Source organism: Centruroides vittatus, unplaced genomic scaffold (genome assembly GCF_030686945.1).
Source record: "Centruroides vittatus isolate TY-2023 unplaced genomic scaffold, ASM3068694v2 contig_549, whole genome shotgun sequence".
Lineage (NCBI taxonomy): Eukaryota > Metazoa > Arthropoda > Arachnida > Scorpiones > Buthidae > Centruroides > Centruroides vittatus.
The window spans coordinates 3,200,071-3,222,929 of NW_027122325.1; the positions used below are offsets into that span (position 1 = coordinate 3,200,071).

At 32.8% G+C, this 22,859-nt stretch overlaps 1 protein-coding gene across 2 annotated transcripts in view; it reads right to left on the reverse strand.

The window, feature by feature from the left end:
- Positions 1-22,859, reverse strand: part of LOC136978691 (rifampicin phosphotransferase-like) — a 130,808-nt gene that overhangs the window by 41,211 nt on the left and 66,738 nt on the right. For both annotated transcript variants that reach the window (XM_067274454.1, XM_067274455.1), the window contains exons 25-29: positions 21,371-21,541; positions 18,183-18,317; positions 6,272-6,356; positions 1,918-2,006; positions 539-601 (exon numbers count right to left, since the gene is read on the reverse strand). In XM_067274454.1, the coding sequence (XP_067130555.1) occupies positions 539-601; positions 1,918-2,006; positions 6,272-6,356; positions 18,183-18,317; positions 21,371-21,541 (543 nt within the window). The remainder of the gene's footprint in view (positions 1-538; positions 602-1,917; positions 2,007-6,271; positions 6,357-18,182; positions 18,318-21,370; positions 21,542-22,859) is intronic.

Below are 22,859 nucleotides of genomic sequence, written 5' to 3' on the forward strand. Positions count from 1 at the left end.
TAAAAATTTGATTGTTCTCATCTTTTTCTGCTATTAACTCGTTTAATCAGTTGTAGAAGAGATTATTCAGATCATTTAATGATTCCTCTATGATTGTTACTTTTGTCAGAGAAGAAAGATTAACTACTGGTCACATAAATTTAAAATTCGGTACTAAATGCAATATGCATGCGCAACTAAGATGTAAGTTCTGATTGGCTAGCGCATGTCGGATGATCACTCCTCAACATATTATTATCACTTTGCCCAACTAGGTGGTAGCAATATTCATAAAGACCGGTCAATTTGATAAATTATTGAAATTTATTATAATGCCTGATTTTGTTGGTCATTATTCATAATGTCCATATTAATCACTTTGTCCATAACATATATATTATGTATGTTTTTGTACAAATCATTTAACATATAAATTTATGTAAATATTGAATTAATTTACAAATCTCTTGCTAATAAATTTTTGAATTAAAAAAAAAGAAGAGAGAGAGAGAGAGAGAGAGAGAGAGAGAGAGAGAAATATGAACACATGTATACATACTTCCGGAGAAAGATTTCTGAAAATAGCCTTATCTCTATCTTCTGAAATAGCTTCAGCTAGTTTCTATAATAAAAAATAATAATAATATACTGAATTATAATATATTTTGATTAATTATATTAATCTGTTGAAATTTTATAAACTTAAATTCTGAATCCAATAATTTGAAAAATATAAAATATAAGATGAAATTATAGCATTAATACAATAAACTTTTGATTTAATAGACTAATTGGGAGAAGAAGGTGTCTGCTGTTGCCAAAAGTCTGTTAAATTGAATGTATTTTTAAAATACATACCGGTATTAGTAATGAACTTATACAGGATATATTAAAGTGTTGCTAATATGTATAAGTACAAATAAAATATGACTATAATAAACATCAAGTAATTTACACTTAGCCCACCAGTGGCTGAGCGGTTCTGTCGCTAAACACTGGGAGTTTGGTCGCGGGTTCGTGCCGCACTCAGACGGGCTGGCCACGTGGAGTTTTCTGGGTTTTCTCTACGTTTGTAACATTTGAATAGGGGCCAGTTTCCCCTCGCGTAACATTGCGCCCCAGAGAAGGCAACGGGAAACCACTCTAGATGTAACTTCCCCTAGGATACACCTCGGCACATTACTAACTACTTACTAACCTACGCCAGGTGTTTGCCGACATCAGGAATCTGATATGGCATACAAAAAAGAAGAATTTACACTTATTGAATCATTGACTCAATCCCCTCTAATGCTCTACTGGCAAATAAAGAAAACATTCTATGGTTATTTCCTTTATAGCAAAAAATTATTTCCATTAAATTAGACTCTGTTAAAATGACCACTTAATGTATTTATTAAATTATGAATAAATAAACTAAATTATAAAGAGCTTAAAAGTGATATAAGTTAATATACTCTGTATAATAAATCAGGAATATAAATTTTTTACAATTTTTTGTGAATACTCAGGATATATTCTTTGTAATTGAAGACTATATCCTGAGTATTCACGAAACATGGTGAGAAGAGTTAATGTTTTTTAATGTAAAAAGTGTCAGATCCTACAGTAAAAGGCTGACACTTGATCATTTTTAACATTGTGGATTTTTTACCTTTGTTTTTAAGAAGTATTGTCTTCAACAAAAAAAAAACCATGTTAACTGTTACTTCTGTGGTGATGTAAAAGGATTAAGATAGACTCAAAAATATTCTATATTTTTTGTAAATAGTCTAAACTTCAATTATGCATAAATATGAAGCTTAACACTATATAAAGCTTATCATATATACACACTCACACAGTATAGTGTGGGACTATTATTTTTATATCAAAGAATAATTAAAATTTTATGAATGGTGTAGCAATATTCATTATTTTAATTTGAAGAGTACTTACTTTGAGAGATGATGGAACATCTGCACTATGAACTTCACTACAGTGTGAGAGTAGTTGAGAAAATTTAGCAAAAATTACTTCAGATTTTTCTGAAAATAATTACACAGACAAAAAAAAACTAAATTAGATTTACATAATAATAAATAATAAATTTATTTATCAATTTATTAATCTTTCATTAATAAAACAAACATTTTTTAAATCAACAACATAAAACAACAAATTATTTCCAAATTCAAAAATTTCTATTAATTAAAAATTAATTAATTAAAAAGATACATTGATTTACACAGCACAAATAAAAAACAGAACTGTTTACAAGACACAGTATTAATTAATTTGTAAAGAAATAATTTCAAACCCCAATATTAATCATCAGACAAAAGGTTTGCCTAGAATATATCATCTTTCTGTTATCTTAGTAGATATTGTTTTGTGAAATATGAATATGATGTTTTATGCTGCATTCTGTAATTTCTATTGGTTTATATTGGATATGTAAATCTTGGTCCACAAACTTTTTGGTTGACAGGCCAGATTGCACATAAATTGCAGGTAGACAGGGGGTTGCTCTGGAAAATTTTAAAATATTGCAAGCATTTCACCAGTTTTAAATTTTTTTCTCCACTTCAAATTATCTATCACCAACAGTTTTACTTACAAATTAATACAGATGCTGGTAGCCTTATCAATTTGGTGTCTAGAAAGCAAAAGTAACATGTTTTCTGTCACTTACAAGGAGAGGACCAGACATTTGTGTTTCCAATTCAAACAAAACGTGGTGAGCATGCAGTGGCATAATGAACATAACTGATGCCCGGGGCATAACTGGTGCCCAACACTTTATTGGTACCCCTCTCTCCCCTCCAGAAACACATATAGTTTGTCTTGGAAACCATTTGGGTGCCACTCGCAGAGGGGTGATACACCCCCTTACACCCCCTTGCTACACCACTGTGAGCATGTAGCCTTAAACACAAACAGCTCCTTGTTCAAATAATAGGACCCACTTCTGAAGTGTTTCCAAAAAACAGGCCTCTGAAAATTTAATGTTTAGTTTATGAGTGTTTGGAAGTTTCATACTTCAAACTGACAATAGCTAAATGGATAAGATGCTAGGTACTAGAGCTAGACAATGTAGTTTCAAACCTTTGGGATAATCGTTTAGTTTTGATTTTTTATGTGTAATTTTATTATTTTATTGCATCATTAGCATTATTATTACTATTATTATACCTCATGTTTAAAACTTATAAAACAAGAGGTTAAAAATCATAACATCATTTCCCATTTAGCACAAACAAGTTTCTGTAGATTTAACTTCTTTACATTGTTAAATAGAATTTTTATTTCTTCATATTATTTTCAGATATGATGGGATTGTAATAATTGAAACATAACAAACATGAACACATGATGAAATTTTCCATAATATTAACAAATAAAAAAATAAAACGCTGTGACTATGCTACCCTATTTTCATATCACTTGTCTTTTCATCCATGTGCAGTAATGTCTGAAGCTTATTCGCTTGTAAGAACATAGAACATAGCATGTAACCATGAGCAAATATATCTAAAAATAAATGTGAAAAAATAAAAGTTTTATTTAACTACATGAAAGAGTTAAATCTATGGAGGCTTGTTTTTGCTAAACAGGAAATGATGTCACAATGTTTAATTTTTTGTTTTATAAGCTTTAAAGGTGAGGAATAATAATAGTAACAATAATGCTAATACACTAAAATAAAATAATTATGTCACACATTAAAAAAACTAAAACTGTGAAAGTTTGAACTTACATTGCCTAACTTCAGTAACTAGTATCTTACTCACTCAGCTATTGTAGCTCAGGAATATGAAATTTCCAAAGTCTTATAAGCTAAACACTCAATTTTCAGAAGCCCATTTTTTGAAAACACTTGAAAAGTGGGTCCTATTATTCAAACAAGGAACCGTTTGTGTCTAAGGCTACGTGTTCATCATGTTTCATTCAAATTGGAGATCTAAACATCTGGCCCTCTCCTTCTTAGCAATAGGAATCATTTTTATATAATTTTTAATGAATAATTCTGAATAAATCATTTGATCACAATGTTTAAACAATACTTCACATGTTCTGTCATGTCAAAATTTTTGTTTTAGTCCACTGAAAAAAGATCAAAGTGAAATGAGCAATTATTTATTGTGATATTGTCACAATATAGGGCTGCAATTTTTAATCATATTTTTTAAATTTAATTTAAAATATATGCTCTCCACATTAGTACCTGTAGTATCTTGCCCCTGTACATCATACTTTTCCTTTAACAATACAGTTGTGATGATCATCTATTAACTGCTTTCAGAGGAAAAGATTTGAATTGAAATAATATAACTTCCCATTTGCATCAGAATTTCATATATAGTTAACCAGGGCCTCCTGCCCCAAAGGTTTCCATATCTGGTCTTGACTTTCATCTATATAACTCTGTTCTTGAGATTAAGGAAAGATGAATGGATTGACAACAGTGGAAATTTGTAGGTCTACAATTTTTTCAAATTTTAGCCCAAAAAGTCACCCCAAAAAATTCTATAAATTTTCTGTCAGTTGATAAAAAAATCCCCATCTGGAAATGCTAAGAAGAATTACATGAAAACTACCTTCAATTCTCAATGTCACTTCCTACTTTACTGTCTAAACTTGCCGTGTGACATCATGATATCACTAGGTGTGTGGTGCACAGGAGCTAGACATTCTACTGTTTTTCCAGAAGCATGCTTTGTGACTCAATTTCAAGATGAATGTTGAAATAAGTAGATTAAGGTTTTTATTGCCACTTGCTATCACTAGGATTATATTTTAATTTCCACTTTAATAAAAAATATCGCCAAATGGCAATTTTGGCTCTCTGCAAGTGATACCTGGGTAGGTGAACAAGACACTTGTATTTTATATATTCCACATATACATAAAGTATATGTATATGTTTCTAGCTTTTACATATATGTTTACATGCCAGATTAATAAGTGCTGAAGATTAGATTTGGCTCAGGAGCCATAGTTTAGGTACCACTGATGTAAATGACACATTGATAGATTAGTCTGAAATTTATATATATAAATCCAATTTATAGTTAATTCAAACCAAACAATTTGCCAAATTATCAGTTATTAATAGCCTGATAATTTGATGATTGTTTGGTTTGAATCAGTCTGGATTTTGAGTTATTAAGCTTCCTAAAGATTTTATAAAATAAATTGTGATCATAATCAAATTAATTGCGATCAGGTGAAAATCACATGTAATCTAAAGATACTTCTTTCGATTACATGTGATTTTCACCTACACATAATTTTAAAGATTTTTTTGATATATATAAAATCCTACAGAAAAAAGACGTATTTTATGATATGTAGACATGATTAACAGACAATTATACATATATATATAAGTGACTGAAAAATTGACATAAAAGAATAAAAAGTATGAATAAACTATTCCAATTACCTTTAGAAAATCATTTGATTTTTAAATGAACTGCAAAAATCATAAGGTAAATAAAGCAACAAATCTTTCATTTTCTTCAATAACTATATTTGTTATCAATGTATTTATTAATATTTATTCAAACAATAACTTGTACTTGATTTTACTGGAAACAATGTGAATACATAACATATACTGTACATTTACTTACTAATTTGTAAATTGCAATTGTAAACTTAAACCTATAAAGCAAAGGCTGCTTCCATAGGTGCAGGGCTACATGCCATCATAGATTATACCTAATCATGGATTATATACAAAAATACAGTAATTCATTTTCCTACTCTTTATAAACTATATGATCAATTATTCTTCCACTTTTAATGCCTTTTTTCTTACATTGAAGTTTCATTGTTGACTTTGATGTAATTTGAGTTAAATTTATTATTCAATTTGGCTTTATCAGATAAAATTAAATTGAATAAATTTTATATTTATTGATAAATATAATCCTTATTAATTGGTTTTGTAACTTTTCCAACTTTTCCAAATGATATCTAAAATCAGATAATTAAATAGCTGCATCATTTGAGAATAGTAAGATATACAAATAAACGTCGTACTAAGCCTGATAACAGAAAAAGTAAGCCTGATTATTTACAGCAGGTGGCAATGTAATGGTAAGATATTTTTATTAAAACTATTATCTAAAGTTTTAATACTTAAAAAAATTTATAGGTAATTCATTTTATAAACTATTAAAACACTTCATTAATCTAATTCCTAAAAAGATCTTTAAAGTATTACATTCATAAAGAAATTTAAAAAACAACAAATTATTTTTATATTATTGAAATATTTTTAAATAAATTTTTAAAATATTACCATTACAATCTTTCTCAAGAAAAGTCAAAATAAATGTTGTATAGACTGAAGACAGCATTGATGTCATAATATGAAACTGTGCAATCTGAAAGAATAATATTCTGTACATTATTAATAAATTTTATAACAATTTCAACTGTATTTCATTTTATTTTTTATAATTATATTGAAAATATCATTATAATCTACCTAACTCATCTCTCATTATAAATAAATGTAATTGTTGTCAGATATCATTTCTCAATTTATTAATATCTTAATAAATGAAATATCATATGCCATTATAAAATTCTTTTAATTGTACTTTATTTTATCATAATGAAAAAATTATTATACATATATTTGTTAGTATTATATAATTTATGGACAACTGTTATTTTGTCTACCTTTCAACTACCATCCCACCCCTGTAACCTTTGTAATAATGTTGCACCTCAAAAATTATGTAATGCATATCCTGGATAAAGCCCCTTAATTGTACTAAGAAATAATAAAGAGCAGAGGATACTGAATTTTACATTATTTTATTATTATGTTGTGAATGTCATGCTCAGCTGATAGTGGTGCCAAGTGTTACCTATGCCAAACTAAAGTCAAAACATGGCTACCCAAACAAGTGTAATATTAAGTTGTGTTATCGGTATGTGTGTCAACATCTAGAAACTTCTTTTATTATTATCATTATTATTATTTTTTATTATTATTATGTTGGGTGTAGTGGGTTATACTCAGTTGCTGTTCTGTAGTATGATGTATGTGTTTCTTTTCAACTATAATGTTCCCATGCTCTTGTGTAGTGTGTTGTAACTGTACGCTATATTTTTTGTAAATATAAATTTAAGTTTAGTTTAGTTTCTTCTTTCTGTCCTATTGTCCTATTTCCTTCTAGAACTTTCTTATTTTATCTTTCTTAATCCCTGTCCCTTGGGTGGGATTACCGATTCCAAGAAATGAGCAGTAGAACAAAAGGTGAAATAAGGCCCTGCAGCCAGTGAACAAAGGGGAGAGGACAGTCTTGGTCGAGTTCTGGAAGAGAGAAGTGTGTGCTCCAGATCGCGTGTAGGACGATCAGAGACCACGAGGTTTTGAAAGAAGAGTTTGGGCTTGAATTCCGAAGAGTAAGGATGGAAAAGAGGTAGTGCTCCAGATCGAGTGTAAGACGATTGGAGGATACGAGGAACCAAAAAATCGATGAGAAGGAATTCCTATAAGGGAATTTTGAAGGAAGCTATTGAAAGAATCATACAAAATGTCTGCAAGAAGGATGAGAAATAACATTCCAAGGAAAGCTCCAAAGTGGTGTCACACTCAAGATTACAAACTCAAGAAAATCCTGGGTATTTCCATTTTCCTCTTATGCTATTCTTATTCTCTTTTTCCTTCTTTAGTTATAAGCAGTATAAGAATTAGTTATAAGTTTTGCCCCGTGCATAGTTGCCGCGCTCAATTAACCCGTTGTTTGTTAGATCAAATTTTAACACCTGTGTGTACAGAAACTGTTTGTAGTATTGGGATCCAAAAGGAAAAAGAACTTGTTCAAAGCAATAATAAATTACTTTGTGTCGAAAAAATCTAACAGTATTTATTTGTACCATTCCACTCGCGAGACCTCGTACTTGTCGCATGAACTTAACAGTGTCCTGTAGAGGAGAGAACAACAGGTACAGCAAGCACCCTATCAATTCGTCACAAATGCCTTATATTCTGGGCAAGTTCTTATGTACTTGTTGATTTTTTCAGTGCATATATTTTGTACATTGTGTGTGTTTGGAACAGATATAATGTATGTGATTTTATTGTGTTTGTCAACAAGTTTGATGTCTGATCCGTTATGGTAAATTGTTGTATCAGTGATTATAGCTCTGTCATAGTAAATTTTGTGCTTGTTGTTTTCCAATACTATCTGTCGGATGTATTTGTAGTATGATTCGTGGATGTCTAATGATTTGTGTTTCTTTGCAAGCTCTTGATGTATTATATTTGCTACTTGATTTTGTCTATGTAAATAATCTGTCTGTGCCAAGAGCTTGCAACCAGAAGTGATGTGTTGTATAGTTTCTGGCATGATAAGACATTTTCTGCATGTGTCATTTGTGAGCGTTGTATCTTTATGTGTTTTCTATAGTTTTTAGTATTTATGACCTGATCCTGTATGGCAATCATGAATCCTTCTGTCTCCCCAAAGAGGCATCCCCGAGCTAACCAGCTGTTTTATGCAGTTATGTCAACAAAATTGTGGGCCAGGTCGTAAAGATGCCTGCCATGGAGTGCCTTTTGAGCCCACAATTGCTTAACGGTGTCTATGCTTTTTATATGTTGTGTCGTGTCCATATGTTGCGAGTGTAAATTTAATGGTGTGTTATTCGAGTCTGCTAGAGTTACTGCTTTATGTAACTGTGATGTTTCTTGTTTTTTGTAGAAAAACTCTCACAGTGACTGTATTTGTTTGTAGTGAAGGTTAACTATGTCAATCAGGCCACGTCCGCCATCTTTACGTGGAAGGGTTAATCTTTCTGTGGCGGATTTAGGATGATGTTGTTTACGCTTAGTAAGTGTTGTTCTTTTCTTTGGAATGACATATCTGTTTATTGCTTTAACTGTGTGTTTTGCATTTAACTGTGTTCTGAGAATAGCATTTAACCTACTTTGGTATTATTTAATTAATCTTTGCTTTATTTGTGTATGTTCTGTTAGTTTGACCTGTTGGAATCCTAAATACTTGTAGAACTCACCCTCTTCCAAGATTTGATAATGTCTCCATTTCCAAGTGCAAAATCTCCTTTCTTCGAGACTCCTTTGTCTATGTGAAGTGTTTTGCATTTGTCTGGGCCAAACTCCATTTGTATGACCTTGGAATATAAATGTGTGATTTGTAGGAGTTGAAGTTGTTTTTGTGTGGATGCATAAAGTTTTATGTTGTCCATGTACATGAAATGTGACAGTGTAAACTATGTTGTTTTTTCATGTCTGATATTGTAATCATATTGTGTGTTGTTTAACATGTTGGATAATGGGTTCACAGCTAAGCAGAACCAGAGAGGACTCAAGGAATCTTCTTGAAAAATTTCTCAGCTAATGAATATTTACTTGTTTGTATGGAAGTGTTATGAATCCTGTGATGTAGTGTTGTTCTCCAGTGGTGCATAGTGTTTTGGAAGAATGCAATGAGTGATAAATGTATTTTGTATACGTTTAGAATATGTAGCAGCCAAGTGTGTGAAACACTGTTGAATGCTTTTCTGTAATCTATATATGCCATGTGTATGTTGTTTGTGTGCTTGCCATAGAATGACTGAATCTATGAGTAACTGTTCTTTGCATCCCCTGTAATTTCTAAAGCAACCTTTTTGTTGTTCTGTAAGACTGCTGTGCTTAATGTGTTATGTGAATACAGGATATCGATAATTTGTAGAGTGTTGGAAGACATGTAATTGGTCTGTATTGTGTGGGGTCTGCGGTATTGTTATTTTTAGGTTTCATGTAGATGTTATCCCGAGTAAGAAATTTTGGCATGTCTTACGGATTGATGATGATATGTGTTAGGTGTTTAGCTAATCCCTGGTGCATTGATGTAAACTTTTTGTACCAGAAGTTGTGAATGTTGTCTACATCAGGTGTCTTCCAGTTGTGTGTTCTGTTAACGGCATAGTGGATGTCGTGTATGTTTATTTCAGCACAGGGCATAGTTGGTATGTTGAGCAACTTTTTGTTCTCCTCCTCGATCCAGCCTGCATCAGCATTGTGTGTGACAGCAGTGGACCAAAGAGAAGACCAATAAGTTATGAGTTCTTCTTCTGTTGGTGTGCCACTGTGCTGTGTATCAGTGTTGGTTTTGGTACTAATTTGTCTGTAAAAGAGTTTTTCATTGTTTGCAAATAATTTTTGTTGTTTTTATAGTGAACATGTTTTGTATTGTTTGAGTCTTCATGCTTTGGCTGCAAGTTTTTGTTTTAGTGTATCAATGTATTCTGTAATTCATGTTTTGTGATGTTCATGTTTTGTGTGTGTATGATGTTCATTTTTTTGAAAATGTTTTTGAGTTGTTTCTTTAATTTGGGTGTTATGTTGGTTTTTTTAATGTATTGTGTCAGTCTGCCTAATTGCTGTCTAATGTCATTTATTTGTTTCTATTCTTCTTTGCCAGGTAGGCTTGTGATAGAATTGTGTTTTGTATGTATCAGTCTGCAATTGTATTATCATTATTATTATTATTATTATTAATTATATGTATAATAAACACTCCAACATCAAAATTCAACAAGAAAAAACACTTTAATAAGCAAAACAAATGCTTTCAACCATTTTAAACAGTCATCATCAGGTTTAACTGAGTAAATTGAAATGGAGAATAGCAATTGGAATACAATTCTAAAAAAAAAAAACATCAACTTTAAAGCCAAATAACTGGAATATTGCATTAAGTTATATTAATGCTACTAACTACTAATTAAATTTCAAATAATTTGGCCTAGAGGTAGGCAGTGTATTTGCCTCCTCTCTAGATGAAAACATATGTTTTGCTTATTACAGTATTTTTCCTTGCTGGATTTTGGGGTGAGAATGGTTATTTGAACTGCATCCAGTTGTATGAGTGGTTTATCTGTATATATATATAATGTACAAAGCAATGACAAACAACATAAGCAACACTATTTTTTTCAAGTTCATTTTTCATTGAATTAGATAATAAAAGTTATAGCCAAATCTGAGAAGTTGGTGTCATTTGATGAAAAACTACTGGTAACTTAATCCCTACATATTTAATAAACAACACCAGTTGATTTAATTTGATTTCACCAGTTGTACCTTGAAGTTTTTGCAAAAATTAATGTAAATTAACTTATACATAGCGGAACCTGTCTAACATGGAAACAGAAAGGAAAACAGAGCTGTATAACAGAAAAATTGGTATCTTTATCCGATTTCACACAAATTTAACAAGTACTTTACAAGCCTAGCATGTATTATAAATCATAAAAAAGTCAAAATATGCACATACCCAATACAGAATAGCAAAATATGACTACTGTATTACAGTAATTTTATTGGGATTTGAACAGAAAGTTTTTGCATATTTTTATTAGCAGCTGTTTTACTTAACATAAATATATGATGTACCTATAAGTTGTAAAATTTAACACATTATTCCTGATGTGAGATTGTATTCTTTGTTTTGAAGCTTATTTTAAACTTTATTACATTTGGATTGAATAAAATCAAGTTGAAATGTCTGCAGATAAAATGCACATCAGGCATATTATGCATGCTTCTCAAGTTTTGTAAAGGAACAGTAAAAAATACTCGTACCATGTATGGGGAAGATGCTTCTAAACTCCGAATGTGTCAAATGTGGTTTTGAAAGTTTCATTCAGAAAATTTTGAACTAAAGAATACAAATGTACGAGTCCCAAAAACTGTTAAAGAGAAATTACAGGAAGAAATTATTAAAAATTGACAAATTTGCAACAAATCTTAGTGTGTCACAGACACATATTGTTGAAACACTTCATCCACTTGAAATGATTGTAAAACATGATGACTGTGTTCTGCATGCAGTTTGTTCTTTTTTTTCCACTTGCAAAGAAAATGAACTGAATTGAGTATAATTTTATCTGATGAAGGTAAGCAGCTGTGAGGTTTTATTTTATTTTTAAATTCATTATTCATTTTTATCTCTGAGAACGTTTTTACTGATGAATGAAAAAATTAAAGTTAAAATAAAAATATTTGTTATTAACTGAAAATTTGTTCTAGCAGGTGGTGATTGTTCAGTTGAGTATCAAGGTACTATTGTATTTGATTAACACAATTTTGATATACGTGGTACATATAAAGAAATTTATTAATTGCATTAATGAAAGGCTACCTTTAGTAGGTAACCTGTATTATAGCAGAAACCTGTCTACTATAGAAGAGTTGTTCAGTCCCTTGGGGTTGCATTAGAGACAGGTTTGACTGTATATATTACATAATATATTATATATATATATAATATATATATATATATATATATATATATAGTCAAACCTTTTAAAACCTTGTGATATATATATTGTGGTCTTACGCCATATCTTTTTTGTATACAGTCAACCTGTTTTTATGCGCTCTTTTTATGTGCGATTTTTATTTGTGCGATTTTTTTAATGCGAATTTTTAATTTGTGCGGTATAGTTGGCGACTAGTCTCGTGCGATTCGTCATGTCTCACGTTGACTTATTATAGCTAAATAAACTTATTATAGCATAAATGCACTTATTATAGTAATAATATTGCATGAATATGCGAAAAATGAAATAATTTACTTTTTAAGTCAACAAAACACCACCTGGACAAAAATATGTAAAACAGACGATAGACCAGACGATGCAGTCAAGTGCTGACATCTGTTGTCAATAAATTCTATTTCGTACGGTTTTGAGTTATTTTCTATGTGAGACTTTTTTTTATGCGTCCCTGTTGACCGCATAAAAAAATTATTTTTAAAATTGTAGTAATGTTCCAAAATAACCACTCAGTCGGTTTGACGAAAAACACAAATTTTATATTTACAGTAAATGTACAAAATAATCCAAATTAGAGTTACAATTAATTATGCACAAACACTAAGTCTGAACAACAACCGACTATTCCCGTACAAATTCGTCGAAAGAACTCCTTACGAACAAACAGACTTGTAATTAACAAAACCTCCGAGTCAGGAACAAGTTCATACACAAACACGTAACTTCCAACGAGAGAGTTAGTTAGCACCTCGATAACGACGATCTCCCTTGATCCGATCCGATCCGATCACCTCCGATACGATCACACCATCCGAGCCGATCGCGATACGAACTTAAATAGTCGACGGCGTTCGAACCCTGCTCCAATCAAATTTGAATGTTCCCGCAACGGCCGCCAACGGTCACTTCCCGCCGGCCAATCGTCCGATGGTTGACGATTCGAAACTTAACGGTTCTTCCCACGGAAGTTCCTAACGGTCGTTTCCAACGGCCGATCCTAACGACTTTTCCGTTATGACAGTTCGTTATAACAAACAGGTGGGAATCGCGCGTCTTGGCGATTCCATACCTTACACCTCCGCGGCCAAGGATCAAACTGAGCTTAGCCCAAGCCTGTTTGATCCAACAACACTCAGCAATTTTACACATGTCCGTTGGTGCGGACTGACCCTTACCTCCGGTACAACCGGGCAAACTCGCTATAACCCGCGCACAGAGATGCCTCGCGATAGTGTAGGACCCCTTGGATCCCCGAGACCTATCCGCGCGGGTCCCCCTACGAGGAGGTCGTCCCCGTCGCCTTCGGCGCGTCATCCGGTTTTGTTGGTCACCAGATGTCGCTCGGCCCTTCTCACGGAATTTGGGTTTCTTACCGCGAGCTCGGTTGTGACCGTTGTCCGTCGTTTTCCGGACCGGCGATATGCCTCCCTCCGGACTTAGCACGTGTGTGGGTGGTTCCGATTGGCCACTGGCCGCGCCCGCCGTGGCCCGAGACCTCCGGGTCTCTTCACCGCTGTGTTTTCTTTGAACCCGAGTGACGGTCGCCAAGATCACGTTCGCCTGTTGCCCAATCAATTCGGCCAAGTCGTCCACGGAATGACACTCCTTCGTAGCATCCAGAGGCTCATCCCGTGTCGTATTCGGTAACCCTAGCAGCGGTTCGCTAGTTTCCCCGATCGCTCGTCTTTGGTCATCGGCGTGTTGCGCCAACTGCGTCGCGGGTTCCCGGCCGATATCTCCCAAGTCGATTATTTCCCCGACGCCACAATTTTGACCCTGAGGCGTCCCAGCTACCCCATTCTTTACTGCTCTGACTCCCGGCCTCCCTTCATCAGCGTCCTCGCCCTCCAGTTTCCTGTTCGCGGCGGGTCGTTCGCTTCGGCTATCCGATTCGCTACCGGAATATCTCCTCGCAATAGGAGTCGCGTCCCCTGCTTTATTTTGCTCAGACTGCGCCCTCCGCTCACACTGGGCCGTGCGCTGCCGCTCTTGTGTCTGGTCAAGCGGTCCTATGACCATCCCCCGGTTTTTGTCGTCGGGCGGCTCTCGTTTAACCCCCTCGCTCGCTTCCACGAACATCCCCGCTACCGCACTTAATATACTCTGCTCCTCAGCTAATTCCCTTTTTCTTGCCTCGGAATCCGCTTTCTCTCTCGCTTCTACCAGCGCTCGGAAGTCCCTTTCCGTTAAGAGGGCGTCTGTCGCTTTCCCTAACCTATTGGTGATCGCACACGTCACCCGTGCCGATCCTGGCGTTTCTTCGCGTCCTTCCTCCCACAATCCAAGCGGTACTGACGCTACGCCTGCCTCTACCTGGTGACCGAAGGCTCCAACGAGTTGGCTTTCCTCCTTCGTTCCCGTCACCGCTTTAGGGACCCATGACTCCCTTAACCCCGACGCTTCCGTTCCCGAAACGTCCTTAACTGGGGGACCATTTCTGCCGCTTACTGTCTCAGCTTCCTTCAGCGACCTCCCGACTTCGGGTTGGATATTATGAACTGCCTCCTCTCGTCTTGCCGCGACTCCACTAGGCTCCCTAATGTCCCGGTCTACCTGTGAGCTGCGCCTACTTTCTACTCTTAGCATGGGGACTTTGGCCACCCTGACCCCAGCGGTTCCCGTCCTCGATCCGGCTACGTACGTGGGCCTCCCTTCTCCCCGCATTGCCTTGACCCGATCCTTTGCTTCCCCGCTCCCCGGTGGGCAAGAGAGTTTGGATGCTCTCACCTCCACCACCACGCGGTCCGCTGCCTTGGGTCGCATGCGTTCGGCCTCGTCGTCTACCCGCCTATCAGGACACCCTCTTTTCTGCCGGTCAGTTTCCCTTGGCCTATCCCATTCTACCCGCGGCCTGTTTCCCGACGAGCTTGTTCTATCCCCGAAGTCGCGGTTCCCCTCGACTTTAAGTCCTTCGGATCGTGTTTGCCGTTCCTGCCGCCTCGTATCGTCTAATTTTCCGGTGATCCCCAGCCGTAACTTAACTGTTCTAACTCTATCTCTTCCCTTCTCACCTCTGCCTCGATTTCCGCTCTTCTCGCTCGCCTCTGCTTCTGCTTTGCTCGCCCTTGATTTCCGCGATTCTCTCCTTGCTCGCCGCCTTGATTTTCGCGAGCTCGATCCGCAACTTCAGTGCTTCGAGGTCGTCTCCTGACCCGCTTGTCCTACGCGACGTTCCCGGCTCGTCATCCTCCCAGTCCCTAGCCTCTAGCTGCCGCGATTTCGCGCGTCTAGGCATCTCTGTGTGCTAGCGAGAAACAAAAAATTTACCTGGGTCTAATTGCTGGTGATGCTCTGTACGTACGTCTGCTTCTCTGTCGTAGCTCAGTTCTTCCGATTCTTTGGAGTGTAATCCAGGATAATCCAACGTAATCCAAAGTATCCAAAATATCCTGTCGAGACTGCGCCAGTAATGTTCAAAATAACCACTCAGTCGGTTTGACGAAAAACACAAATTTTATATTTACAGTAAATGTACAAAATAATCCAAATTAGAGTTACAATTAATTATGCACAACACTAAGTCTAACAACAACCGACTATTCCCGTACAAATTCGTCGAAAGAACTCCTTACGAACAAACAGACTTGTAATTAACAAAACCTCCGAGTCAGGAACAAGTTCATACACAAACACGTAACTTCCCACGAGAGAGTTAGTTAGCACCTCGATAACGACGATCTCCCTTGATCCGATCCGATCCGATCACCTCCGATACGATCACACCATCCCAGCCGATCGCGATACGAACTTAAATAGTCGACGGCGTTCGAACCCTGCTCCAATCAAATTTGAATGTTCCCGCAACGGCCGCCAACGGTCACTTCCCGCCGGCCAATCGTCCGATGGTTGACGATTCGAAACTTAACGGTTCTTCCCACGGAAGTTCCTAACGGTCGTTTCCAACGGCCGATCCTAACGACTTTTCCGTTATGACAGTTCGTTATAACAAACAGGTGGGAATCGCGCGTCTTGGCGATTCCATACCTTACAATTGTGTTGCGAAAACTATTATTTACAGCCATTCGTGAAGTTTCGTGAGATTTTTTTAATGCGTTTTTTTAATGCGGTCCCTATCCCCCGCATAAAAACAGGTTTGACTGTATTTTATTTGTGTATATATATATTCCCCTTTTCCTTTATTCCTCTACCCTTTGTTTTCTGTCCCCTTTCTTTTGAAAACTTCTCTCAGCGGGTGGCGACGAACTGGTCATAAGACAAAAGAAACGGATAGCCTGGAGGGGCTAAAAGGGTGATAGACTGGTCACTTTTGGCTGAGACAACGAGCTGTAAGGACGTGTTTGGTGAGGTCTCCAAGAATTTTGCACCAACGGGAGCACGAAGGAGGCAGCAAGCCTGAACGTCACAGAATCTAGAGAGGAACTCTAGTAATCTAATACAAAAGCCCTTCTGGAAGTTTATCAAAGGAAACACAAAGGAGAAAATTCGAACTCTACAGTCGTCGAATTTCATATCATCCAAGAAGGCCTGAGTTATAGCCACCACCACGAGTTCGCTAGCTAAGTTTGGGTACCCGTTCTTGTCTTGTTCTATCCTATTATCTACATCTTCTCTTTCCCTCTCTAGTATAAGTAGTTTTAAGTAATTAGTTATAAGTTTCTTTTTTCGCGTTCCTTCTGTAATGCATCATGTACATCAATTCTTTTGTCGCGAGTTTTTAGAATAACGATTCTGCCCGAGTGTTAAAAATTTTTGTCCAAGGAGTGTTGGAATACAAACGAGAATCGAGAATCCTGTATAAATTAACAAATGCGGGTGAAAAATAAAATAAAGATGTTAAATTTTCTCCTATCCCCTCGTCGGACTCTTTTTCACCACGTACGTTTTACAACAATATATATATATATTATCACTAAAGATATATATCTATATTTATCTTTAGTGATATATATATATATATATATATATCACTAAAGATAAATTTTATATAACACTCATTAATTAATTCATTGTCAATAAAAACAAATAAAATTGTAGCACAAAGCTACAATCTTACCTGTGATCACTGATTTTCATCATTTTGTAAACAATTCTTTTGTATGAAAGTTCTAAGAGAAGTAGAGGAAATCTCCCTAAAGAATCCCGAGAGAGAGAAAAATATCTTTCCCAGTTTCTGATTTTCTAACACATATAAGATGAGTAAATTCAGGTTCTTGTTGATGTTCTTGTTAGTTTCAATGATTAAACTCTAGCCAAAAATATAGCCCAAAAAATCTAGCTTTTATATATGTGGTTATAAAAATTCAGGCTTGGTAATTGATTTTAAGACTTGTTACATTTATTATCGAATTGTAACATTTCTCTACTTATAGCATTTCTCTCTTTAAAATATTTGTTCAATTATAATCAAAACTTATCAAAACGCAGTAGTTGCAATTTTCAATATTTTCATTTGGCATAATCCTAACATTAGATGTTTCGAGTTATTAATATCTTTCCTTTGTACATGTAAAGATATTTCTAAAGAAGTTATAATTGTTATTTATAACAAAAATATCTAAATCATAAGTAATTAATGTTTATTTAAATTTTATATGGTCAGAATTAAGACAGACAATATCACAACTGGTAATGAATTCAATAACTGAATATTATAAGAGGATTCTACTACTGTTTATTTCTATTGTAGTGATCATGCATAAAAAATTGTCTGTACTATCATGAAAAGAAATCTTTGGAATATTTAATTATTGCAAGTATAACTAATTTAAAAGTATTTTTTAACAGTAATATCTAATAAATGAAATTTTATGAAAATTCTCCACTATAATCAATTATATAATGGACTCATTACTATATATTGTACTATATATTTTTCTTATTAATATTGTAATTTAAATTTTCATACTTCTATTTAAATTTAATAAATAGCTAATTAATATTTAACTTACCTCACATAAATCTACCAAACACTTATGTATATTCTGAAACAAATCATATGCTTGCGAATAAGTATCATATTCTATAATATAATTAGAATACTTTTTCTTCATAAATTTTCTTTTTCTATAAGTATTATACACAACCTATAAAGAATTAAAAATAGAAACAGAAAAATTAAAAATTTGTATATTTCTTTGAATTAAGAATAAAAATTAATTGAGGTTAATAAAATGTTAAAAGTAATTATTTAACTAGTAGTATAAACTCCTTAAACAATTAATCTATTTAACTTTTCTGTTTTAATGAAAAAAATCAAATAAAAAATTTAATGTTCTTAAATATTTTTAAGTATCGTATTTCCTTGAATAAATCCCATGATATGAATAAACCCAGTTTTCAAATAAAGAGAAATAAAAGTGCTGTTAAAAATAAACCCTGGGTTGAAAAGCATAGAAAACATGTTGAAGTACTGCACTGTACAAAGTAATGTAATTTAGAGTGACAGGTAAGGAGTTTAACTAAAATTCTACCTCTTCAAATTGTCTGAAGTCATACAGCATGTTCTATTCCAAAGTTCACAGAAATATTTTTTTAAATAAAATTATAAATATTGTCAAATACTGAGCATGGGAAAATCATGATCAAGTTCCAAACTCGAAAGTCAAAGGGTAATTAAGAAAACTTTGGTTCAAACTCACAATCTCTTTTGGAAAGAAATGGTGAATTTGAACCAAAAGATGGTAGTCAAGGTCATGATTCCTACAATGAAACTGAAGCAGACATAAATGACAACATAATAACCAAACTGAACGATGTTGAATCAGATTAACTATAAAAAACATTAATTATTTTAAATATTGTAGTTGTAATCCAGAAATAAAGCAAATAAATAATTTTGATAGTTTGGAAAATGTATGAAAAATTAAGGTATTTCTTTCCATTTTTACACATTTGTCTCCTGTTGCAAAGTAATAAAAAAACCCACCTTGAAAAAAAAAATCTGGAGGATACATACATTTAGGATAAAGATACCAATTTTTACATACAGGATTTAATTGAGAAAATATAAATGTATAAGATTTTATTTTCAAAACACAATATCCTATCGTAAAAAAATATTTTCATTAATATTTTAATGGAATAAAATATTTTCTTTAAAAAAATTATAAATTATTATTTTAGTTATTATTAATGTATGTTTATAAGATACATGTGCTTAATAACATAAGTTTACTAAGCATTCTATTCTAACCACCTTCAGCGATTCAACCTGATATATTGTATCATTTTTCAAAATGCTTCACATGTATGTTGCAGTTTATAATAACTCTTTGTAAGAGCAATATTAATTAAATAATTGTAAATAATATTTTAAATATTTAATATAGAATAATCAACGACAAGACAAAAAAATGTAATTTAAAATAATACAAAGCAAATTAATAATAATAAATATCTTTAAAAATAGGAAGATGGTTATTTAAATTAATCAACTACTTGGATAACCATAGCATTTCATGATGTGTTCAAGTGATTTTGGCTAATTTACAATGCATAATTTTTCTCTTGAAATTTTAGATTTTTCTGGTAATGTACTTAATGTCCCTTTATGACCATATTATTTTGTTTTTCTGTAAGAAGTCTGTTTCTGTTCAAACATGTCTGTTAGTGAGTGAGTGAGGTCAATGTAGGTTTATATTAGATAACTAAAATTATTATTATAAAAACATGTTATTATGTTAATGTATTTTAACTTGTACTAAGCTTTATTTGAAGTATAAATTATAATACAGTGGTACCTCAGTACTAAACTTAATTCATTCCAGAAGGCTATTCAAAGTGCCAATCTGTTCAGTTACTAAATGAATTTTTCCCACAAGGAATAATATAATTTAGATTAATCCATTCCAGACCACCCAAAAATATACTTATAAAAGCACTTCAACTAGAATTTAACACAGATTTAGCAAGATTTATACAAGCCTAATATACATAACTCATAAAAAATTCAAATAAATGTGAAGAAATGAAAAAGTTCACAGTGAAGTTTATAAAAGTTGTGCAATGAGTGACAGCTACAGGAAGACTGATACATTTTCAAGAAAAAATAATAAATATAAAAAGACTGATACATTTGTTTTGTTTCAGCTGAGAATACCCATATGCAATACAAAGTGACAAAATACACCTATTAATTTCAGCAATAATTTCGTGTGACAAAGAAACTCTAGGGTTTCCATTTTATTTTTAAATTTGTTGCTTATTCAATATTTTCATCGTGGAAAAATTTTATGAATGACAAAATTAAAGTTAGAATATAAATATGTATTATTAATCAAAAATCTATTCTAGTAGATAGTGTTTGTTCTGCTAAGTGTCAAGCAAACAATCGATTACCAAGTGATTTTTTTCCAACATTTTAATACCAAACTGTTTAAATTGGGAGCAATTCAAGTACTGAGGTACCACTGTATATATTCCAACTACAGATAAATTCAGAACTTAATGATGTATAAATAAATAGTGGGTTTAAAAAGTTATCATATACTTTTTAAAAAAAAGAAGTCATCATTATCATCATCATCAATATATCATTATAATACTATATTAATAATATTGTTTAATTATTACTTTTATATATCTGAATGTTTTAACTATAGTTTCTAAATTGTCATTCAAATAAATTGCACTATAAACCTATTGTCTGGTGTTGATAATACTGAATGTACACTGCGCATGCAATTTATTTGCCATCCAGTGAGTGTTCTTTTTCATAAATTGTCAGTCTTGCACAAAAATAAGCAATGCATTTCTTTAAAAAAAAATCAAACAAGTGAGTAATTATTTTATTATGTGCTATAAGACAGCTTTCTATAATAAATACCTACATATAATTCTCACTCCTAAACCTTTAAGTTTCCAGTAAGATACAAATTCAACTTTAGTTGAATTCGTTTATTTAGTTGTATTTGGTATTTTAGTTGAATTTGTATCTTGCCAGAAACTTAAAGGTTTAGGAGTGAGAGCTATAAGACAGAAAATAACATTATTATTTTATTTTCAATCATTTATTTATTTATGCCTATAATATTTCAGATAATATATTTAGGTATTTAGGTATGTTATGTTTAAACTTATCATGTAAATTATTAACATTTTTTGTTAACTGTAACAAAATAATTTTCAAAACTCTTACCAAAGCTATATTTGCAAGACCTTTAGTTTTTGCAAAGGTAGAAAAATAGCCATGTCGTTCTATAGCTTTTGATTTCATTTCTTCTCCATCCTTAAGAAGTCGACCCAATAGACACACTTCCCAAATGCAAGAAGCAAATGTTTTCTGTTTTTCATTTCTCATTAGCACAAACTAAATTGACAAATCAAGTAATTATAATACAATTAATAACTGTTAATTTGTAATGGATAACAATAATATATATATATTATATACACTGTATAATGCAATAATACATATAATTTGAAATCTGCAATATATAGTAAAACTCCAATTATCCAGATTGCTAATTTTCCAGATTGCCCTCTGACTGTTAAAAATAAATAGGCATGTACAGTACATATATGTACTGTATATGCATGAAAAATAATTTTTTCTAAATGTAGAAAATAAACTATAGTTATTTTTAGTTACACACAATTATGTACACATATATATAACAGGATATTTAAAGAAGGGGAAAAAAGATTATTTTAAGCAAAGACCCAATTATCCAGATATTCTGCATATTTGGACAGCCTGAGGTCCCAATTAATTCATATATTTGGAGTTTTACTGTATTTATTTAATTATACAGTAGATTGGATATATATTTGTAATAAGTTTATAAATCAGACCAATTACAAAGATAATATTAAAAGGAAAAACTTAGAATTTTAAAAAAAATTAATAATAGTTTTCTGACAGGAAATGCTTTTTGTAAATCTTGTCATATTAATGAAGGCAATTTCACTGCTGGTATTGTTTTAATAATATAAAAATAAAGAATATATATATATTTTTTTAATTTTAAGATAACAGTTCTATCAGAAAAATTTTAACAGCTATTTATGAGTATCAAAAACCATTTCATTTTATTTTCTTTTCTTCTTTTATATAATTATAATAGACACCTGCAAGAGAAATAACTTCTCTAAGAAAGAAACTTGTGAAAGCCAGAAAACTGGACTTATTTTGGCATTACCAACAATTTTTCCTACAAAATATCCTATTCTAAGGTGTCTAAATCTGCAAGTTGTGAAAAAAGTAATGTATGTTATGCCTCTGTTACTAATTTGTGTTAGTTATAATTAGTCAAAAAGGGAAACACAAAGAATTATTAAATCAAAAAGTCATACTCAAAAACATTAGGAATGCATTTAGAAAAGCATTTTTATATAAAATGGTCCAAATAAGCAACAAATAAACTCATATTTCTTTCAAATTATTGTTTCACATGTACTATTTGTAGATTTTTATAGCTTAATGATATTATTAAAAAGTGTCTATGAAAGGTCCGATTATCAAGGTGAAAGGATATCAGATTTAAAGATCCATTTTGTAAACAGACATCCCTGACTATAATGGGAGAAATAATCACTTGTTATGAAATAATTAATTCTATTGCTAATAGCTGTAAAGTTCTTTTTATACCTTTTTTCTAACAGTGGTTTTATTTTCAGTTCTTCAA